Raw genomic sequence first — 22,552 nt, forward strand, 5'->3', positions numbered from 1 at the left:
TTGCTTGTTTCTGTGGTGAGATCAAATAAACATGGGTTTGCATTTCATATTCACTTCTCATTAGCTCTGTGACTTTGAGTAAGTTATTTAACCTTTCTTTTTTTTTTTTTTATAACAAAGTGAATCAGTTATACATATACATATGTTCCCGTATCTCTTCCCTCTTGCATCTCCCTCCCTCCCACCCTCCCACCCTCCTTATCCCACCCCTCTAGGTGGTCACAAAGCACCGAGCTGATCTCCCTGTGCTATGTAGCTGCTTCCCACTAGCTATCTGTTTTACGTTTGGTAGTGTATATATGTCCATGCCTCTCTCGCTTTGTCACAGCTTACCCTTCCCCCTCCCCATATCCTCAAGTCCATTCTATAGTAGGTCTGTGTCTTTATACCTGTCTTACCCCTAGGTTCTTCATAACCTTTCTTAAATAGGTACCACATCTTCCTCACATTGTTGAATGGATTAGAGATACCGTACATACAGTACCTTGCTTGGCACTGACAGGACCCTATAACGTGGTAACTTCTATTTTTAGCTATTATCAGTACATAAGAAGATACTATAAAGTTAATGATTTTTTAGGTCCTAATAAATTATTATTGACCATATTTGTTTAATGTGCATCTCACCCACACCCTGTTTTCTTTTTTTTTTCCCCTAGGGTGAACTGTCCCATGATCAAGATGTGGTAGAATACATCATGAATCAGCCAAATGTTGTTCCCCGAATCAACTCTAGGATTTTGACAGCTGAGCGAGAATACCTGGATTTAACAGCAACAAGTAAGGAGTATTTCAGGGACAATTTGGGGCCTTTTTGATTTGTCTTGCAGAATCTTTGCATTTATTGGATTGTAATGTTCAGAATTTCTGATAACCCAAGATTATGACACGGTTTCCTTCACCTTGAGTTCATTATATGAGCTTCTAAATTCACAAGCGTTTCCTCCAAAAGGAGAGAAATTCTTCCTGGATAAATCTTTGTAAACTTTGAAAGATACTCAGTGCCTTTTAAATGCCAACTAAATGTAGGCATTAGCTGGTAAGAGTGGACCTAGATTGTTGACTTTCTTACAGTCCTGAAGCTCTTAAGCAGCTATCTTCTTTCTCATTATGCAGTCAGTCAGTGATAATGTCGACAAATATCTCAGGTAGCTATACTCTGAGAACTTAAGAATGCCTTTTTAACAAATAAAGCTTCATTGAGAAATAGTGTACATCAGCGGTCCTCAACCTTTTTGGCACCAGGGACCAGTTTCGTGGAAGACAGTTTTTCCATGGACCGAGGGTGTGTGGGGGGTGGTTTCGGGGTGATTCAGGTGCATTACATTTATTATGCGCTTTATTTCTGTTATTATTACATTGTAATATATAATGAAATAATTATACAACTCACCATAATGCAGAATCAGTGGAAGCCCTGAGCTTGGGGCTCAGGTGTGGGTTGGGCTACGCATGGACTAAAATAAGTGTCGGATTCTGACTTAAAGCCTGCCACCAGATGCAGCTTAATTGTCACTTGCCACTCACTGATAGGGTTTCGATATGAGTCTGCAAGCAGTTGATTTATGGTCTCCATGCAAGTCAGACCTCTCTGCTAATGATAATCTGTATTTGCGGCCGCTCCCCAGCGCTAGCATCACCGCCTCAGTTCCACCTCAGATCATCAGGCATTAGTTTCTCATGAGGAGGGCGCTACCTAGATCCCTCGCACGCGCAGTTCACAGTAGGGTTTGCACTCCTATGAGAATCTAATGCCACCACTGATCTGACAGGAGGCGGAACTCAGGCGGTAATGCGAGCGATGGGGAGTGGCTGTAAATACAGATGAAGCTTTGCTGGCTCACCCGCCACTCACCTCCTGCTGTGCAGCCCATCTCCTAACAGGCCATGGACCGGTGTTGGTCCATGGCCTGGGGATTGGTGACCCCTGGTGTCCATGCCATAAAACTCAACCTTTCAAAGTGTACAGTTGTAAAGTGCACAGTTGTTAGTATACTCTCAAAGTTGTGTGAGCATCACGCTAACTTTAGAACATTATCATCCTCCCCAGAAGAAATGATGTAGTCACTCTCCATTTCCCCCTTTTCCTGTCCTTCAGCAACCACTAATTAAGTTTCTGTTTCTATGGATTTTCCTATTCTGGATATTTCATATAATTGGGCGTTTTTTGTGACTGGCTTCTTTCATTTAGCATAAAGTTTTTAAGGTTCATCCATGTCGTAGCCTGTCTCAGAACTTCATTCCTTTTTCTTTTTTTCAGATAATAAATACCATAAATCACAAACATAAATATAACTTCATTGTCTGACAGTTCTGGAGGACTTCATTCCTTTTTATGACTGATTCATATTCCATTGTATAGATAGGCCACACTTTGCTTATCTGTGCCTCAGTTGATGAGTGTTTTAGGTTGTTTCCACAAGAATACCTTTTTTTTTTTTGCGGTACGCGGGCCTCTCACTGTTGTGGCCTCTCCCGTTGTGGAGCACAGGCTCCGGACGCGCAGGCTCAGCACCCATGGCTCACGGGCCCAGCCGCTCCACGGCATGTGGGATCTTCCAGGACCAGGGCATGAACCCGTGTCCCCTGCATCGGCAGGCGGACTCTCAACCACTGCGCCACCAGGGAAGCCCAAGAATATCTTTTTAAGAGGTTAAGCCCAGGTACAATTTGTTCCTTTTGCCTTCCTGGAGACTCTTAAGGCCGCTTTAACAAACTGCTGGAAACACAGTAGAGTTACCACTTGCTCAGGAAATCTCACTGGGGAGGAAAGGATATGTGTAATGGTGAAGTCAAAGCCAAGTGTATTTGTTGTTGTAGTTGAATATAGTGAATATATAGATCTGTTTATGGTTGTTACTTTATTGCAACTACCCCTATTCTACTTGAAACTAAATTCCTTTCCTTTCAGGCAGAAGAAAATGTTTAAATATAGGCAGAGGAAAAATGCACATGTATGCTTATATTTGAAAAAGAAAGTACTTTTTACCAGAAGTATTAGTAGAGCAAGGCAAGCAGTGTTATGAATTTTTGTCCTGAGTTTTTGTCGTTTCCATCATTTTAAATTAAATTATAAAGAGTTACCTTTGCAGTACTCATGAATAAGGACCATAAAAGTAGTTCTGTGTTTGGGTATCGTTCTCCACTGAGTGTTACAGTCCTCAGCTGTGAAATGATGCTGTTCCACAGTGGCAAGGATGCAGTTTGCTTGGTGAGCATTTTGGAGCTCCCAGTGAAAGAGCAGCTGGCATCCTCCTAACCCAGTTGTCATAGCTCCATCATCTACGCTGCTCTTGGCCTTTGCTGTCTGGCGACTCAGTTTTAAGACCATGGTGCTTCCTCCCTTCTGCTACATGAAGTCATGGGCAGTGTCTGTCTTATTTACCATTGCTTACCTTTGCTAGACTACTGACTGAACAGTTAGTAGGCCCTTGGTGTGCTTTGTTGAATGAAAGGATAGACGGGTTAGTGGGTGGACAGACAAATACATGGGAGAGTGGGCAAGCAAGATGTGCTTGGAGGACATTGCAAGAAACGGGGCATTTGTATTGGGGAGTAAATAATGCAAAGGCCTGGGAAGATTGCTGGAGATAAAGAAGGGGTTTATGATACCAGGCTGGAGACCAGTTTGTAGGTAGGAAGAAATTACAAAGTATTGAGAGCAAGGGAATGACTTGATGAAACTGGAATTTTAGCAAGAGTTATCTGAGGGGGAAATGATTAATAAGAGCATTGCCCATAGGCACTAATCAGAAAAGAAACATATCTGAAAATGACCTTTTGTTTCTCTTAAGGTTAAAAATGTTACTTTGGTAGATGTGAAATAACTAAAACAAGAGTTTTAAAAAATACTTTCTCTCCCATTCATCCCCTCTTACCCCCAGATAGGATAGGGAAGAGTTTACTATGGGGATGGACTATGGAAAGGAGAGATGAAGTTAAGAGTGTCTCTTTAAAAGATCGTCCTGTAGGTGTAAAGTGAAAAGAGTGGGAGTAGAATAAATTTAAACCATCAAACTGACAAACACATATCTGAGAGTTATGTGTGAGATGTGTACATTTTCTATTTGTGTCTTAAAATGTGATTAATGGGGTGGGTCATGTTGTGAACTTGTTCAATAAACTTGAAACAATATATTTCGCTCATGCATTTTATTAAAATGTATATCATGGTCAAATGAGATTATCAATTGAATATTAACATTAGATTGAATTTAGGCATATTAATTATAAATCTACTTTAATTTTTATTTCAGATAACTTTTTTGTGGACGATTATGCTAGATTTACCGTCTTGGATTCCCAAGGCAAGACTGCTGCTATAGCCAATAGTATGAATTATCTGACCAAGAAAGGTAATACATTTTAGGCTTACCTTGGATTCAACTTGTTTCTCCTTTTTTTTTTTAATATTTACAAAAACCTTAATTTTTAGTGTCTGTTGGGAAAGAGATTCCATAATTTCTTTTATTACTTTGTATAATTATTTGAGTCTAGAAGATATCTGTTTAAAATTTAATTTTTTATAGATATTTGAAAATTCAGATGTTGTCTTTATAAATTTTATATTAGACATTAAAGGTAAAAAGAAAAATTTTTTCATGGTTCAAAATGGAAAAAGAATTATGTAAAAATGGGTTAATGGATTGAAAATTGGTTTGACTTGTCTCTTCAATGACAATATTGGGTTAATTGTTTTTAGGATTTGTAAGATCAGCTTGGTACAAGAAATCCTTGTGCACGTTTTTAAACTGATTTTGATGCAGAGTTATTTATTCAGATTAAAATTGTGTAAAATGATATCCTCTTAATGGCAGACGGGTGCTTTTCCCCTCTGGTCACACTTATTACCCTTTCAGAGCACTGACTGTCATGTAAGGCAGCTATTTTTTTTTTTTTTTGGCTGCGCCATGTGGCATGTGGGGTCTTAGTTCCCTGACCAGGGATCAAACCCGTGCCCCCTACATTGGGAGCGCAGAGTCTTAACCACTGGACCGCCAGGGAAGTCCCTAAGGCAGCTATTTTTATCTACTGTGGTCTTCTCCCAGAGAGAATTTCTGGTTTCCCAGATATATGTTTAAGTACAGGCAATTGCTCCATTTGTTTCCTCAAAGAAATTGGTTCTGAGGGGTCCTGGAACAGTGCTGTAACCCTAATGGGACTAAGGAGCGAAAAGAAGCATAGGTGATGTTGGGCATTATTTAAAATTTGACTCTTACAGTTGGCATTAATTAGAGAAATGACATTTTCTTTTCTTCTACTCTTTTTCCTTTACTTTTGTCCAGGAATGTCCTCCAAGGAAATCTATGGTAACTTTAAATTTCAGAATGTTCTATTCCTTTCGTTAATTAATTATCTTATGTGGTTTCAGGCACCACTGTAATTCAGAATTTATTGACACTTTATTGGGATGTTTCTGTAACCTGTGGGAAACATAATTTATCAATGCAGATAACTTCTGTGTATAAATGTTTGCCAAGAATTATACTTTAGAAAGTTAATAAATGAATATGATTAAAGACTATAATATGTTATCCACACATTCAAAGACTTTGATTTTACATGCTAACAGATTCCTAAATCAAAATAGAATTAATAAGTGCATGTTCTTAGTTTTTAACTAAGCCGCATGGAAGGTTACCCTGCTTTCATTCTAGTATCAGAGTTTCAAAACTTTTGCTTTGTATCCTTATTAAACTTGTCATTTTCTTATTTTTTGCATGGTTTTCAGAAACTACTTGGCTTAATAGCAATATTGAAACATAGGATGTGCTTTTTCCCCTCCCACTCAATATGTTGTTTTTGTTTTTCTACAGATGATTCTTTTATTAGGCCAGTAACTTTTTGGATTGTTGGGGATTTTGATAGCCCTCCTGGAAGGCAATTATTGTATGATGCTATTAAACATCAGGCAAGTATCTACGGCTTCATTCCGTATCTTTGTTTGAGGCTGCAGTTATCTTCATGGGCATATGTGTGCTGATAATGTTCTGGTGGGGAGGCTGGATCCTGCTTTTTTGGTGCTTGAGGGAAAGAAGCGTTGTTTTTTCAGAGGTCTGGCAGCTAGTGAGAAAACAGAGAAGACTGGAATATTCTGGCTTTATGTAAGGGAATAGATTTTTTTTTTTTTGGCTGTGCCGTGCAGCTTGCAGGATCTTAGTTACCTGACCAGGGATTGAACCCGGGCTCCCTGCAGTGGAAGCACAGAATCCTAACCACTGGACCGCCAGGGAAGTCCCAGGAATAGATTCTTTTAGAGGAAAAAATAATAAGATCGTCATCATAGACAAGTTTTTATTGTATGACTGTTCATGTTCTTGCTGCAGATGCTGCAAAGTTTGTGTCGTATATTGTATGGGAGAGACAGGGTCCTTATATTGAGAGAGGTCCAGATATGGGAGAAATACCACAGAGGCACATTAGCACGTGTATAATAGAAGTAGGTGTAGGCATGCAGAGGGATGCACATATGGGTGGTCCGAAAGTTGTGCAGCATATAAACTGTAGAAGTGGAGTGAATGGGCAGTGGTGAACGGTTGAAAAATAATCAACCCTTCTAGAGATTGTCACTGTCAGAGAGAGATGTTACATTTCCTTTTCTTGAGCGGTTTCAGATTGGATCTTCGTCCACGTTTCACACCTCTCCTGTGTCCCCTTGCCACTCTGTGTCCCAGGGAGGCTTACTGAAATATCCAGGTGATTTCAGCTTCACTGATGTGCTGAGTGCCTTTATTGTCTAAGGGGACAGACTGGATGGTGCGGTCAGTTGTATCAGGAGTAGTCCAGGCGAAGGACGATACACGTATAACGCACTCTAACTCAAATAGACAAATGCTCAAGTGGTGAAAAGTGGGAGAGCAGGGAGGGAGTAATTGAAGTAAAATATAGGTTCAAAAGACATGCACAAATCAATAGGATGTAGTGTCACAGAGTCAACACACCCATGTGACCACCACGCAGGTACAGAAACAAGTACCGAAGTCCTAAAAGCACGCCCCTGCTTGTGGCCGCATCACTAGCCCTCCCCGTCCCTCTTCTCACATCCTAGGTTTGCCTGCTTTTTACTTTAGTTAAATGGACTCTTATAATACGTACTTGTTTGTGTTTGGTTTCTTTACTCAACATTTTGGAGATTTACCCCTGTTATTACAGGTGGTAGTTAGTTCTTTTTCATTGTGCAGTATTGTATCATATGGCTGTACCACAAAGTTTTGTTTGTTTAGTCTGTTTGATGGACAATTGGGTTGTTTTTAGATTGGGGCTAGAAGAATGCTGCAGTGAATACTCTTGTACATGTTTTTAGATACACATAAGTATGACTTTATGTTGCTCATGGCCCTTTTTTGGTTTTGTGGGCCCCAGATATCTTCTCCCACATGGATTCTTGACTTTTGACCCAAGAAGAGATTAATTTTCATGTGAATGAAGGGTCTGAGCAGAGCCCTTCAAGAGGGTTGGGACTTAAGGAAATGAAGACGGGTGTAGCTGGGGTTCACATACCAATGTGAGGCATAACATGCATTAGAAGAATGCAAAATGTGTTGGGGAGATACAGGACTCTGATGGTGTGTAATGTATGCTGTATTTACAGGGATGGTAAGAAATGAAGTTGAAAAGGTAGGCTGGGGGCCAGTTCATGCAGGGGTTTGAATGCCTGATTATAGCATTTTAATTTTACTCTGTATGCAGAGGAGAACTACCAAAGACTTAAGTGTTACTTGCTACTTATGGGATATGACTGATATTAATGCTGCTTTTTAAATTCAAGGCATCTACCATATAACTCTTATTTCCCTTTTTGTAAATAGAAATCCAGTAACAATGTTAGAGTAAGCATGATCAATAATCCTAGTGAAGATATAAGTTATGAGAAAACTCAGGTCTCCAGAGCAATCTGGGCAGCTCTCCAAACACAGACCTCTAACTCTGCTAAGAACTTCATCACAAAAATGGCCAAGGAGGAGACTGCAGAGGCGCTGGCTGCAGGAGCTGACATTGGGGAGTTCTCCGTTGGGGTAAGTCTGTGTGTGGCACGAGGCTGCCTTGTATTGTTATTTCAGAAGTCCATTCCCATGGGCTGATGTGTCCTGTTCCTATTGATGATCAGGATTTGTGGTTTTAGTTCTGAGCTCAGATGATTTTTTTTTTTTTTTAATTGGAAGGGTCTTACCAAGAAATAACAATTCTGCCATATTCCCCTTATCACTTTTAAACTTGCTAGGCTTCAAGATGTACATGATATAAGCTTATATATGTTTTAAGCACAAAGCCATTGGTTTTGTAAGTTTTAAAAGACAGATAATATTTGATTTGTTTGTAGAACAAAGAAAAATATTTGTTTATAGAGATTGAAGCTACTTAATGAGTTAGAGGCTTATGTGCTCTTGATGTATTTCCAACATAAGCCCATTTTATTAACTTATGTTACATACTTTTGACTATTTTGTAGTTTTAAGATTTCTTATAAAATGATGAATGTATTGATATTTCAGTTAAAAAAAAGACGAAATTAGCAAGATTTTAAAATGCAGAATAAAGGTATCATGAATTGTAGTTTGCCAATTGAACAATTACATAAAGGAACAGGAAAAGGAAATAAGCATTACTTGATAAGTGGGAGGTTGGGAAAAAATGGGAGAGAGAGTGGGGAACGGAGACATCGTAGTGTTAATTATTAAAATTAGTCACTACATTCCACTAAAAGAGCATTTTATGACTTATTCATATGATTATTCATTTTTATGGTTTTCTTAATAACAATTACTTTTCCTTAATAACAATTACTTTCCTAGGGCATGGATTTCAGTCTTTTTAAAGAGGTCTTTGAGTCTTCCAAAATGGATTTCATTTTGTCTCATGCCATGTACTGCAGGGATGTTCTGAAGCTGAAGAAGGGACAGAGGGCAGTGATCAGCAATGGAAGGGTGAGAACTTTGTCCTGAGACAAGGTTGACTTCAAATTAGATCAGTGAACAGTCTTGGCAGCATTCTCCTCTGAAGCTAGTAAACTCTTCAGAAAGAGCCACTTTCTCCAAAGGTGATTAGGGCTTGTGCAGTGCTGATGGTCATTTCTGCTCCCTTGTTTCAAAGGAAGTTTGCTCGTTTTGACATAAACGTCCTTATGTGAAACCTTCCTCCTGTTTAATTTTGTCCTGCCATTGTGTAAGGTGGTGAGAGTGTGGTGGTTCTCAGAACCCAAATCCATAAGACCTGTGATTCATAAAGTATTCGTCCCGTGTGGGGACCATGTTTATGGTTTGTGCAGTCTGTATGAACTTAATTGGTTTATGCTTGGACTATTTCATAAATATCTGCAGCCACGGAAATGAGACTATGGCGGACATACCAAACTTTAAACTCTTAGCCCTTAGGGGGAAATCTCTGATCTCTACCACTACGTTTCTATTTTGGCTTTCTTATTTAGATTCAGTGAGAATTAATGAAAATGATACTGCTATTTTATTTCAGACTTTGCTTACTGTAAAAATATTGTAAGTATTCAAGTCTACATACACTCTGTGTAGTTGAGGAATTGATAAGTGAATAACTGTATGAGTTGATTTGGGTTTTATTTTGACTTTTTTCATTGATTTGACTTAGATGTAAACGTGTTTCGGGTCTGTAAAGTGATCTGGTTTGTAAGGTAGCCTGAGGACAACCAGGGACTTCTCTGCAGCCCGCTGATTCCAGCACTGACCACCCTGCTCTTCTTCACAGATCATTGGGCCACTGGAGGACAGTGAACTCTTTAATCAAGACGATTTCCACCTCCTAGAAAATATCATCTTAAAAACTTCAGGACAGAAAATCAAATCTCATATTCAACAGCTTCGGGTAGAAGAAGATGTGTAAGTTTTGCCATAGAAGAAATGAATCAGTTCATGTCCCAGGGGCTATATTAATTGGACTTTCCTCATGCTACCTATTCTAAGATGTTTTTATCTCCAGCTTTAAAATATAATAATGTTCTTCAATTCAGGTGTTTATTTATACTTCTGTTGAAATGAGTTAATTTATTTTGTAGCCAGCTGTTTAAAGAACTGGATTAGTTCTCTCCAGTTTGATTTTTTTTTTTTAACTTTTGATTGTGGAAAATTTCAAACATATGCAGAAGTAGAGAGGTGATTTTATTTATTTCCTCGGAATACTTATGTAAAGAAATACTTTCCCTCATTACCTCTTTAATTACCTTTCAGTTTTATTTTGTTCAGGAAAAAAAAGACAAGTTAAATGTTTCTTTTTCTTTATTTACTAGTATGGAATAATGAGGTTTTTTTCTTGCATATTCCAAAAGTGATGATGAGTTGGTTATTGTTGGTTCTTTATTGTTATTTTAATTCTTTCAATGTTATTATTAGTCTATATATTTTAATGAGTTATACCTCAATGGAAAAAAATCAGTATTTGACTGGTCTGTGTACCTGCTGTGTAACTGAAGCTCATAGTCATATTCACATGGTTTCTGCATTAAATATCAAATGAATGTGTAGCTGGAGGATGTATGGTTATGTTTAGTTTTTGAGGAATCATTATACCTTTTTCCACAGAGGCTGCACCGTTTTACTTTCCCATCAGAAATGCGTAAGGGTTCTAATTTCTCCACTTCCTCACCAACACTATTTTCTGTTCTTTTGCTAACACCCATTCCAATGGGTGTGAAGTGGTACCTCCTTGTGGTTTGATTTGTACTTCCCTAATGATTAGTGATGTTGAGCATCTTTTTGTGTGCTTATTGACTATTTGTATATCTGTGGGAAAACATCTGTGCAAGTCCTTTGCTCATTTTTAATTATTTGTTTTGTTGTTGTTGAGTTGTAGGAGTTCATTTGTATTCTGGATATCAATCCTTATAGCTATATGATATGCAGGTATTTTTTTCCCACTCCATGGGTTGACTTTTCACTCTCTTGATAGTGTTCTTTGATGCATCGTTTGAGGATATAGAGTTTTAAAGTTCTTCTGTTTTATTTCTTCATCTGTTTCATACACCATGATGCTGCAGAGTTCAAGAAGCACGTCTTAGTGAAGCGTTGACTTTGATAGCTGTGAAAGTAATCTCTTTGCCAAGTTTTGTGTGATACGGAAAGGAATCTTTTTTCATCTCACCCAAACTGGGGCTACAGATAAAGAGGTTTCCTTCCACCTCGTTGGTTGTTGAGTGATGCCCCTTGTTTTAGCCTAGGAAACACTTCCCTGATGCAGGCCAGGAGGTACCCCCTGATTTGAAGCCACTGTGTCATAGGCATAGGTTTGGTGTGGTGTCCCTTGGACCACTCCCTGTCTCTGTGGAGGCTTCGGGGGAGGCCCTGGGAGTCCTTGTGGACTATATAGTTGCCAGACTATGCATAGAAGACTTGGCCTTTTACCAACCAGAGATGGCTCTGGGTCTGTCCTGGTTGAATTTAGGGCAATAAGGTAGCTGTGGGGCTGCCAGAAGATTGATGCTAAAACTATTAGGGTTCTCAGAGTAACCTTGCTTGCCTAAGATTTTCATTAGTGCCAGGGCTGCTCCACCTTGGTCGTGCATGACAGCCACAGCTCTCATGCGTGACCCAGACCTGCAGCCAAGAGGCCATCGTCAGCCCTGCAGAGCTCACCTGTGGGCTCCTTGATCGTGGCGATCATCTCAGTTCACAGAACCAAGGATCCCTGGACATATTTTGTGACAACGTTGACACATCACAGGAAACTAATGGCCTGTTTTATATGTATTCAGAGTTAGTACTGAGACGTATCAAAAGATATAATTTGATATAGTTGTTTGGTTCGATGAGAGAATGTATAGGCTTGATTCCAGTTCAGATATATTCACGAATATATTCAAATATATTTTAGCATTCTTGGAATTTAGTCCTCAATTCAACAGATTAGAGCATTTTTTCAGTCTCATGATTTAGTTCAAGATCTTCCTTGCTTAGAAATCAAGTTAGGAGGGGCGGGGAAAGCGGAAATGCTTTTCTAAGTTGTTTACCGTGATGTTGATTGTAATAGTGAAATAGATTATGATGTATCCATAATATTATGCAGTCATTGAAAATATTGATGTACCCCTATACTTATTATCCAACAAAATGTTTATGATATATTATTAAATGAAAAATCAGGTTACCAAATAATATAGCACCACTTTTGTGTATGTAGATATATATATTTTAAAATATGGAAGAATGATGAACTAAAATGTTATCAGTACTTATTTCTTGAATATGCTATTATTGTGTGTATCTCCATTTTCTCCTTATATTTTTTTCCTGAATGCTTTTTTGGTAAATTATTACTCTGATGACCATAAAAAGTAATAAAGTTGTTTAGAAGAGGGTGAGGGAGAGTTATGGGCCAGGCCCTGAGCTAGGTGCTTTATTTTCTATGTTTCGCCAGTGCAGTATTTACAAGAGCCATGCAAAGTAGGCATTATCTCCATTTCACATATGGAAAAATCAGCAACTACCCCAGGGCTGTAAAACTTAACAGTGACCAAATCTGTACTTTTTTCTCATACCAGCTGATACAAAGCTTTTATTTTCTTCAGACCAGCTTGTTGGCATTCAGTACTTAGGTTGATTATATTATGTTCAGCAACAATTGGAAAACCTTCAGTAAAAGAGATGCTAAATTTTCACCAACCACATCTTTCAGGGCAAGTGACTTGGTAATGAAGGTGGATGCTCTCCTGTCAGCTCAACCAAAAGGAGATGCAAGAACCGAGTACCAGTTTTTCGAAGACAGACACAGGTATAGAATCAATGCTGAATTTGTGTATATTTACCTTTACCTCAGCTCCTTTATTTTTCCATAGAAAGTGTGTATACAGACTCTTACAGGAATGGAAAATTCGGCATGTGGTTTTTATATATATTCATATATAAAACTCATGTAACAGATATCAGTTGCATAAAAGTTGACATTTATTTCTAAATAAATCTGAAATCGTTCTGAATATACCCTTTAAGAAAACAGAAAGCATTTAATGAAACCGATCAGTTGTCATTTTCTGATATTAAAGAATAAACAGGTTGTTAGAGCATTTGTCTCATCTTTTATTGAAAACTGTCTTGTTTTCAGTAAAATAAAAATAAGCATAGCATTATAAGGAAGTCCTTGTCCTTTGTTTTCCAGTTTTTTATTTTGAAAAGTTTCAAACCTAGAGAATAGTTGAAAGTCTGTTATAGTGAATACCCAAATATCTTTAATCTAGCTTCACCAACTGTAGACATTGTGCCACAGTTATCCGTGTGTGTGTATAGTATATGCTTGCATACAAACATACATGCACTCACGTTTTGGGGGAACCATTCGAAAGTACGTCGCAGATATCATTACTTATCATGCCTGAATTCTTCGGCATATGTCTCCTGAGTACTAGGAGTATCTCCATAGTACTGTTAAGCATACCTCAGCAGTTTAACATTGATAAAGTAATATTATGTAATACCGGTCCATTTTCAAATTTCTCCAATGCCCAGTAATGACTTTTTACAGCTGTTTGCTTGTTTGGTCCAGATCACACATTGCAGTCAGTTGTTGTGTCCCTAGTCTCTTCTAAGCTAGAACAGTTAGGGGGTGTTTTTTTTCGTTTTTTGGGTTTTTTTGGTCTTTTATGACATTGACTTTTTTGAGAGTCCAGGCCAGTTGTCTTGTGGAATGTCCCACAGTCTGGGTTGTTTTCTCATGATTAGACCTAAGGTTAACTTGTCTTGAGGAAGAATGTCTACAGTTGATGTATCCAGGAAGGTGTATGTCCTGATTGCACCTTAGGATCACCAGGGAGGCTCTAAATGCAGAAGCCTGCATCCTGCTCCGCTATGACTCTGATTTAATTAGTCTGGAGTAAGTTGGACTTTGGTTTAATTGACCTGTGCTTTCTCACAGCCAGTCCTTGTGGGGATAAAATTTGAACTAATGATTCCTGGCTAGAATGGAGATCCTCTCCTTTCTCACTGGCTGTGGCTCCTTGCTAATAATCACCCTGGTTGGATTTTACCCACTAGCACCATCCTCTCTTTACTCTATATGGTTTCAGGAAGTGACATGGTCTGGTTGCTACCACAGGAAACATTCCTAATTGACCTGCCGTCTTGTTTGCCTGTCATAGCCAAGACCTGAGCTAGACCTCTTCCCTATTTAGCACATCGTTTTCTCCATGAGTCATATATAATTAAAATGTCCTAGTTACAAATTCTATTATGATGCAAATTTCAATTAGAGAAGTTATTTTTATTGGGGTCGTGTTAGTTAAATGCGTGTTTGTTATACTCAAGTCAGAAGTTTCTTACTTAGGCAAGAAACAAGAAGTCTGAATTACTGGTTATGTATACCCTTTCCCTGAAAGTGTGGTCCATGGAACAGGGCACTGTCTGTGAGCTTGTTGGAAAGGCAGAGTCTTCTGGCCGCAGTCCAGACCTCCCGAATCAGAATCTTCATTGTAACAGGATACCCCAGGTGACTCCTGCATACCTTAAGATTGGCGAAGTGCTGCGTTCCTTGACGTTTGCTCTACTCACCTCTCAAAAATGTGGGTGATTCCCCTAATGTTGCTTCTGTGTCTGTCACTTTCAGCCTTATTCTGGTCTTTTCTCTGATGAATACAGCAAGTGTATTTAAACATCGTGTTGTCAGTTTATATTGTTCTCTATTTCCACACCAATATTCCTCTTTTCTTGGTGTTTGAATTGCCCTCTTTTTTGCTGCAGAGATGCGGGGGTGGTTAAAAGACCTTACAGGGTCCGTTTCTGAGGATGTCTGTTGTGGGTCACCTAGAGCACTGGCTCAGGACATGGGTATGCCGTACAGAGCTCTACCCCAAACCAGCCAGGCTTAGGGGCCTGACCCACACGCTGTGCTCTAGAGGACTGTTTGGGACCCCTCTTCTCGTTGCCTTTGGGAGAGTTTGTATAATGCTGTTCTCTAATGCGCTCTTCCTTCTAGATTATAGAGTACCACAGGAGGTCCAAGTTATCTGACGGCAGAGGCTCTTATAGTTTGGCTTTTACTTAGAGAGTTTGTTGAAATGCAGATTGCTGGACCTACCCCCAGAGTTGCTGGTTCAGTAAGTCTGGGTTGGGCCCTGACAATTTGTTTTTTTTTTTTTTTTTTTTTTTTTTACAAATTCCTGGGTAAAGCTGATGCTGCTAGTCTGGAGCCACACTTTGAGAACAGCTGTATTAGAGGGAAAAAAATGTATTGGAATAATTATTGGTAGCTGGAATTATCAATATCAAATTGAAAGCATGTGTTGCAGTACAGTCACAAAGCTATTCTGACGGTTATTTCCAAAACAGTTAAGATTTGAAATAACCTTCATTACCATTTAAACTGTGTTTACCCAGTTTTATTAGTTATTATGTTCTGTTTTGAACTTTGTTTTTAGCCCACTGGGTAAATGTTTTTGCATAAAAGTGGTGATTAATTTCAAAACCACATTAAAATAGTGTTCAGAGTAAACAAAGATAAGCATTGATTAAGCAATTAATGTTTTGGGAAAATTGGATGTATTTTAAAATCCTTTCAAGTTTATTCCTTTTTAAAATGTATCAGAGGCTCCTGCTTCTCTTAAGCCACCTAAGTCAAAGTGGCTTTAGAAGGAGGCCGTGTAACTAGAAATTACATGTGGGGAAATGCATGTTCTCCCCAGAAATCCTAGGAGTTGTCCTTTTTCACTTAACTAAGAACAGACCAAAAAATTGCATAACTTAATGCTGACAAGATGTAGTGAAGTTCATTTCTTGGCCTTGTAAAATTGTTTAGTTCTTCAGGAAATGTGGTTGATGAGACATACTAGCCACAAAAATATTTGTGTCATTATGACTCAGTAATCTCATGTCTAGGACTATGTTAATTCTCAAGAAATTTCCAAGTGTGAAAAAAACTGGATGTGAGAAGTTCTTTACAGGTTGAAAGGCACCTAAATGTCCAGCAATATGGACATATATACACTACCAAATGTAAAACAGATAGCTAGTGGGAAGCAGCCGCATAGCCCAGGGAGATCAGCTCGGTGCTTTGTGTCCACCTAGAGGGGTGGGATAGGGAGGGTGGGAGGGAGACGCAAGAGAGAGGGGATATGGGGATATATGTATATGTATAGCTGATTCACTTTGTTATACAGCAGAAACTAACACACCATTGTAAAGCAATTATACTCCAATAAAGATGTTAAAAAATAAATAAGTAAGTAAGTAAGTAAATGTCCAGCAATAAGGAATAGCTTGAGTAAACTACAGCAGGTTCACTTGGTAAATCGAAGATTATTTCTTATTCAGGATATTGATGTATAACAACATGGAAAAATCTTTATAAGAAACTTTCGGGGGAAGGAATGAAATCATTATAAAATTGCTGATATCCTGTAGGTGCATCTCATCTTTACATAGGCATTTAAGGAAGACTATGTAGAAATATGCCACAAAGTGGTTGAGTTGGGATGGTGAGATTTTATGATTATTTATTTCCTTTTTCACCCTTTCGCAAGTTTTTGTAATATTCTTATGCTCCTTTTACTATTTAAAAACGTCAGTTTCTTCTCTCCTCATAACCTTTTTGCCAAGAAATAAAAATTGGCATAATGTAACTGTCAAAAACAAACATCAGAAACTTTTAGAGGGTTTTTAAACTTTGTGGCAGACGTAATCACGTAGTTGACCACCATGTAACCTTATTGTTTTAGATCTAAAGTTTTTTTTGAAATGTTAAGAGGGCTGATTGGTTGTGTTGGATGTGTCATCTCCCCACCCCATCCCCCCCGAAGAAATCAACTGTTTCCTCTTTGCCTCCAGATTAATGTTTTATCTTTTTGATCTCTGTAGTGCAATTAAACTGAGGCCAAAGGAAGGGGAGACGTACTTTGATGTCGTGGCCGTCGTTGACCCTGTCACCAGAGAAGCGCAGAGACTTGCCCCGTTGCTTTTGGTAGGGACAACTGCAGAGGCAGTTCCCGTCATCTGTGTCACATCGTATTTACTGGAAGTGGTCCCATACCCTGAGATTCTCTGCGAGCATCATTTTCCCTTAGTTATCTTTAAAGGGCATTGGAAAGTGCTACAGGGTATCTTGGGCAGAGCAGATGTTTTCATAAAGATTAGTAATGGCTCTGAAAACAATTTAATAACCTCTGAAAGTAGGTACAAGTTTGGTTGATTACTTCATGTAACTAAGAAAAAAAATTTATCTTTATTCAGAGCAAAATGTCTTTGAATTAAATTTATTTTTGCCATACTTTATATTGGCGAAGAGTAAAAAGGTAAAAGCATTCTGCTTTATCATTTTCCTTTCTTATAGCTAGCATTTTTTTTTGTAATGTGTCTTTTTTTTTTGGGCTGCGTCGCATGGCTTGTGGGATCTTAGTTCCCCGACCAGGAATTGCACCCAGGCCCTCGGCAATAATGAAAGCACCAAGTCCTAACCACTGGACCACCAGGGAATTCCCTGCAGAATGTCTTTTAGATATGTTATAAGATATTGCAACTTAAAAAATTTTAAAAGAACTCTGCCAAAAATATAGTTGCCTCAATTTTTTTTTGAGTTGTGTTTTTTTTAAGTTTTATTGAAGTATATAATCACTTAACCTTTTTTGTGGGTATTTGTATGTGTTTTTTCCTATGATAGTCTGTAAGCTGCACTGATGAACCTTTAAACTCTTCCTTATGTAGACAGCTATATCCATTGCCTGTCTTGCTTCCTCACATATGTGGGGAGCAGTTATTTGCAATGACCTATTTCCCCTGTTTTTGTCCGCGTGATATGTATGTGTGATTTAGATTGTGCACTAGGGCTGTGATTTCTAGGGATTTATCCAGTGCAGACTTTATAACATTTATTATCTTTGTATTTTTGCTTGAGATATTAAGAAATGTTCTCTCTCCTAACTTAGCGTCGATACATTTCTGAAGAGACAGTGTAAATATTGTATCTCAAATGTCAGTCACTTTGTAGGGAAAATTTTTATGTTTTGTCATCTGGTTTGCTCTTTCAGGTTTTAACTCAGCTGATCAACATGAATCTAAGAGTATTTATGAACTGCCAATCTAAACTTTCCGACATGCCTTTAAAAAGGTAAAACAAAGTGGTTAAGAAATCAACCCCTGGAAAAAATCACACTCAATCTGAAAGCTGAAATTGAATGTCAAGGATCAAAATGGGTTTATATATGGACCTCATATTTGAAAAAAATCACTTATTTTGAAGTTCAGTTTTCCTAAATTTCTAAGAACTAATCAAAAGTTCTAAGAACTTAGTGTGAGCGTGGGAGCATTTTAAGGTGGAATTAGGGACTTCCCTAGTGGCGCAGTGGTTAAGAATCTGCCTGCCAACGCAGGGGTCACGGGTTCGAGCCCTGGTCCGGGAATATCCCACATGCCCCGGAGCAGCTAAGCCTGTGCTCTAGAGCCCGTGAGCCACAACTACTGAGCCCACATGCCTAGAGCCCGTGCTCCGCAACAAGAGAAGCCACCGCAATGAGAAGCCTGAGCACCTCAAGGAAGAGCAGCCCCAGCTTGTCGCAACTAGAGAAAGCCCGTGCGCAGCAACGAAGACCCAACACAGACAAAAATCAAAAAAAAAAAAAAAGTGGAATTAACCCAGGCCACTTGCACCTGTGGTTTGCTTTCTTTCCTTTTTTTTTGTTTTGGTCAGAATTACATAATTCTCTAAAAACATGTGAATCAATGTAGCTATTAAATTTACGTTAAAATGTGCTGTGGTGTAGAAAGACACTTGTCTATATACTTCTTCTTCTTAGAAGAGCAGTCATTTCTAAGTTGGAATGTATGTGGTTCATTTGCATGTATCGTGAAAGGAAGGCAGGCTTATCTGCATAGTCTGTGAGCTTTGGAATGGTCATTTGTGAAACAGGTCACCTGGAAAGCAGTCAGTAGTAATAGTGTAGCACATCTGGGGATTGTGGTAAATTGCCACCTTGCGAATGCGCTGGCCTCTATAGGTTAGATTCTGAGTGAATTGAAGCCGTGTTTGAAAGTGACGGAAGGGTTCCAGCTTTCACCATTATCCTCAGGTAAGAGCAATGTTTAAATGATTGCATACAGTGTTTTCAGGGCGTGCCCGAGAACTCAGCCACCATTTAGGACTTTGTTTTTGAGAGAGAAGAAAGTGAGTTTCTTTCACCAAGGGGAGGCAAGTGCTCAGGACATGCTTGTGACTCCAGCAGCGGCTGCCTCCATCCCCCCATCCCCCAACAGGGCAGGAAGGAAGGACCTCCCCTCCCAGCCCCACCTCCCCTGCTCTCCTCTCCCATCTGCAACAACCACAGGATGTACATTTAGGTCAAGAGGTAGTTTTGGAAACACTTTTTTCAGTCTGGAAGGAAGCCCTTCCAAATCCAATTTGTCTTAAGCCAGTTGTTTACCTGTGTGGATGCGTATAAACTCAAGGACTGTGGTTGCATTGAAAAAAAAATTCACATCTTTCTTTTCCATTTCAGCTTTTACCGTTATGTCTTGGAAGCAGAGATTTCTTTTACTTCGGACAATAGCTTTGCTAAGGGTCCAATAGCAAAATTTTTGGATATGCCACAGTCTCCTCTGTTCACTCTGAACTTGAACACACCTGAGAGTTGGATGGTAGAGTCTGTCAGAACGCCATATGACCTTGATAACATTTACTTAGAAGAGGTAAGAATTATCTTTGCTTCCCAGTGTCTAACCACTACTGTAAAGCCTGTTGAAGATGCAGTGGTGGTAGTCTCTGACTGAACAGACTGGATCACAGTCTAGGTGGGCTTCTGAGACAGTAGTGTTCAGGTATAATTGTATTTTTATAAATAACAGCCTAATAGATCTAATTCACATACCATAAAATTCACCCTTGTAAAGTGTACAGTTCAGTAGTTATAGTATATTTACAGAGTTGTGCAGCCATCACCACTAATTTTAGAATATTTTCATCACCCCTAAAAAAAACTCCATACCCATAAGTAATCACTCCCCATTCCCCTTGCCCCTGGCAACCACTAATCTACTTTCTTTCTCTATGGATTTGCCTGTTCTATTACATTTACCTAAACAGAGTCATATATTTTGTGACTGGCTTCTTTCACGTAAATTATTTTCAAGGTTCATTCGTGTTTTGGCATGTATTAGTACTTCACTCCTTTTTATTGCCAGATAGTATTCCATTGTATGGATACACCACATTTTATTTATCATTTATTTATTTATTTATATGTCACTGATAAACATTTGGGTTGTTTCTACTTTTTTACTGGTATGAATAATGCTGTTATGAGCATATGTGTACAAGTTTTCGTAGATATGCTTTTATTTCTCTTGGGTATATACTTAGGAGTGGGATTGCTGGATCATATGGTAATTTTATGTTTAACTTTTTGAGGGATTACCAAGCTGTTTTCCAAAGTGACTGCATCATTTTTCATTCCTGTCCTAATGACAAATGATGTTGAATAGTTTTTCATGTGTTTATTGGCCATTTGTATATCTTCTTTGGAGAAATGTCTATTCAAATCCTTTGCCTATTTTTAAAAATTGGCTTGTCTTTTTTTTTTTTTTTTTTTTTGCGGTACATGGGCCTCTCACCACTGTGGCCTCTCCCGCTGCGGAGCACAGGCTCCAGACGCACAGGCTTAGCGGTCATGGCCCATGGGCCGGCATGCGGGATCCTCCTGGACCGGGGCACGAACCTGCGTCCCCTGCATCGGCAGGTGGACTCCCAACCACTGCACCACCAGGGAAGCCCTGGCTTGTCTTTTAATTGTTGAATTGTAAGAGTTCCTTATATATTCTGGTTACAAGTCTCTTGTCAGATACATGCTTTACAAATATCTTCTCCCATTTTACAGGTTGTCTTTTCAGTTTTTTGATGGCGTCCTTTGAAGCACAAACGTTTCTAATCTTCATGAAGTCTAATTTACCTATTTTTTGTTGCTTGTGCTTTCAGAGTTACATCTAAGAAACTGTTGCTTAATCCCAGGTCACAAAGATTTACTCCAGTGTTTTCTTCTAGGTCTTTCACAGTTTAAAACTCTTACATTTTACTTCTTAGATTCATTTTGAGTTAGTCTTTGTATATGGTGTGAGGCAGAGTTCCAGCTTTATTCTTTGCATGTAGATATACAGTTGCCCCAGCACCATTTGTTTTAAAAACCTATTCTTTCCCCCAATGAATGGTCTTTACATCTTTTTCGGAAATCAGTTAACCCTAAATGTGAAGGTTTAATTCTGGGCTCTGAATTTTATTCCATTGGTCTCTGTGTCTGTCCTTAGGCCAGTACCACACTGTCTTATTTACTGTAGCTTTGTAGTAAGTTTTGAAATTAGGAAGTGTGAGTTTTCCAGTTGTGTTCTTCTTTTTCAAGATAGTTTTGGCTATTCTGGGTTCTTTGCCTTTTGGAATCAGCTTGTTAATATCTGCAGAAGAGGCTGCTGGGATTTCAATAGGGATTGCATTAAATCCCTAGATGAATTTGGAAAGATTGCCATCTTAATATTAAGTGTTCTGAACCATGAAAATGGGATGTCTTTCCATTTATATAGGTCTTTAATTTCTTTGAACAATATTTTGTAGTTCTTAGTATACAAGCCTATATAAGATCATGTCATCTGCAAATAAAGTTTTACTTTTTCTTTACAATCTGGATGCCTTTTATATACTTTTCTTGCCTGATTGGAAAAAAAATTTTTTTAATTAATTAATTTATTTTATTTTTTTTTATTATTATTATTTTTTTGTGGTATGCGGGCCTCTCACTGTTGTGGCCTCTCTCGCCGCGGAGCACAGGCTCTGGACGCGTAGGCTCAGCAGCCATGGCTCACGGGCCCAGATGCTCTGCAGCATGTGGGATCTTCCCGGACCGGGGCACGAACCCGTGTCCCCTGCATCAGCAGGTGGACCCTCAACCACTGCGCCACCAGGGAAGCCCTGCAAAATTTTTAAATTACTGATTCAATCTCTTGTTGTAGGTCTGTTTAGATTTTCTATTTTGTCTTGAGTCAGTTTTCAAAGTTTGTGTCTCTTAGGAATTTATCCATTCTATCTAGGTTATCTAATTTTTTGGCATGTAGTTATTCATAGCATTTTCTTATAGTCTTTTTTATTGAATAGTGATGTTTCCTTTATCCTTGCTGATTTCAGTAAGTTGGCTCTTCTCTTTTTTTTTTCCTGGTCAGTCTAGCTGAAAGTTTGTCCATTTGTTGATATTTGTGAAGAACCAGCCATTGGTTTTTCTTTATTGTTTTTCTGTTCTCTGTTTCATTTATTTCCATATAACTGTATTTGAAGTCTCTAAGGTAAGTGGTCCTTTTTCCCTAATCCATTTTCAAAGATAGTGCAATTTCATTTCACTGATGTCTCTTCCCAGCCCTCACTCTACACCTAGCTTAGAGTATATTAACAGAGGAATTAAAAGACATGGTCTTCACTTCCAGGGAGCTTATGGTGCCTCAGAGCCTCCTTCCTTTTTAACAACATTTGTCTCTGTGTCTGCCTTAAATATCTCTTATTACAATTGAAGCCTGTTTTCTGGTTCTGTCTTCTTGGGAATTGGGAGACTGGAAACTTGAAGATAGTTACCAAAGGAATTAGCAGC

The 22,552-nt window shown here is 38.8% G+C and overlaps 1 protein-coding gene across 3 annotated transcripts in view; it reads left to right on the top strand.

Moving 5' to 3' along the window:
* The window catches only part of UGGT1 (UDP-glucose glycoprotein glucosyltransferase 1), a 109,366-nt gene that overhangs the window by 64,623 nt on the left and 22,191 nt on the right, over positions 1-22,552 (top strand). For 2 of the 3 annotated variants that reach the window (XM_032636762.1, XM_032636764.1), the window contains exons 19-29: positions 660-780; positions 4,257-4,355; positions 5,286-5,309; positions 5,817-5,911; positions 7,809-8,015; positions 8,793-8,924; positions 9,718-9,848; positions 12,637-12,732; positions 16,803-16,905; positions 17,969-18,048; positions 19,433-19,622. In XM_032636762.1, the coding sequence (XP_032492653.1) occupies positions 660-780; positions 4,257-4,355; positions 5,286-5,309; positions 5,817-5,911; positions 7,809-8,015; positions 8,793-8,924; positions 9,718-9,848; positions 12,637-12,732; positions 16,803-16,905; positions 17,969-18,048; positions 19,433-19,622 (1,278 nt within the window). The remainder of the gene's footprint in view (positions 1-659; positions 781-4,256; positions 4,356-5,285; positions 5,310-5,816; positions 5,912-7,808; positions 8,016-8,792; positions 8,925-9,717; positions 9,849-12,636; positions 12,733-16,802; positions 16,906-17,968; positions 18,049-19,432; positions 19,623-22,552) is intronic. The other variant, XM_032636763.1, reaches the window with a different exon arrangement.

Source organism: Phocoena sinus, chromosome 7, assembly GCF_008692025.1.
Source record: "Phocoena sinus isolate mPhoSin1 chromosome 7, mPhoSin1.pri, whole genome shotgun sequence".
NCBI classification, from domain to species: Eukaryota; Metazoa; Chordata; class Mammalia; order Artiodactyla; family Phocoenidae; genus Phocoena; species Phocoena sinus.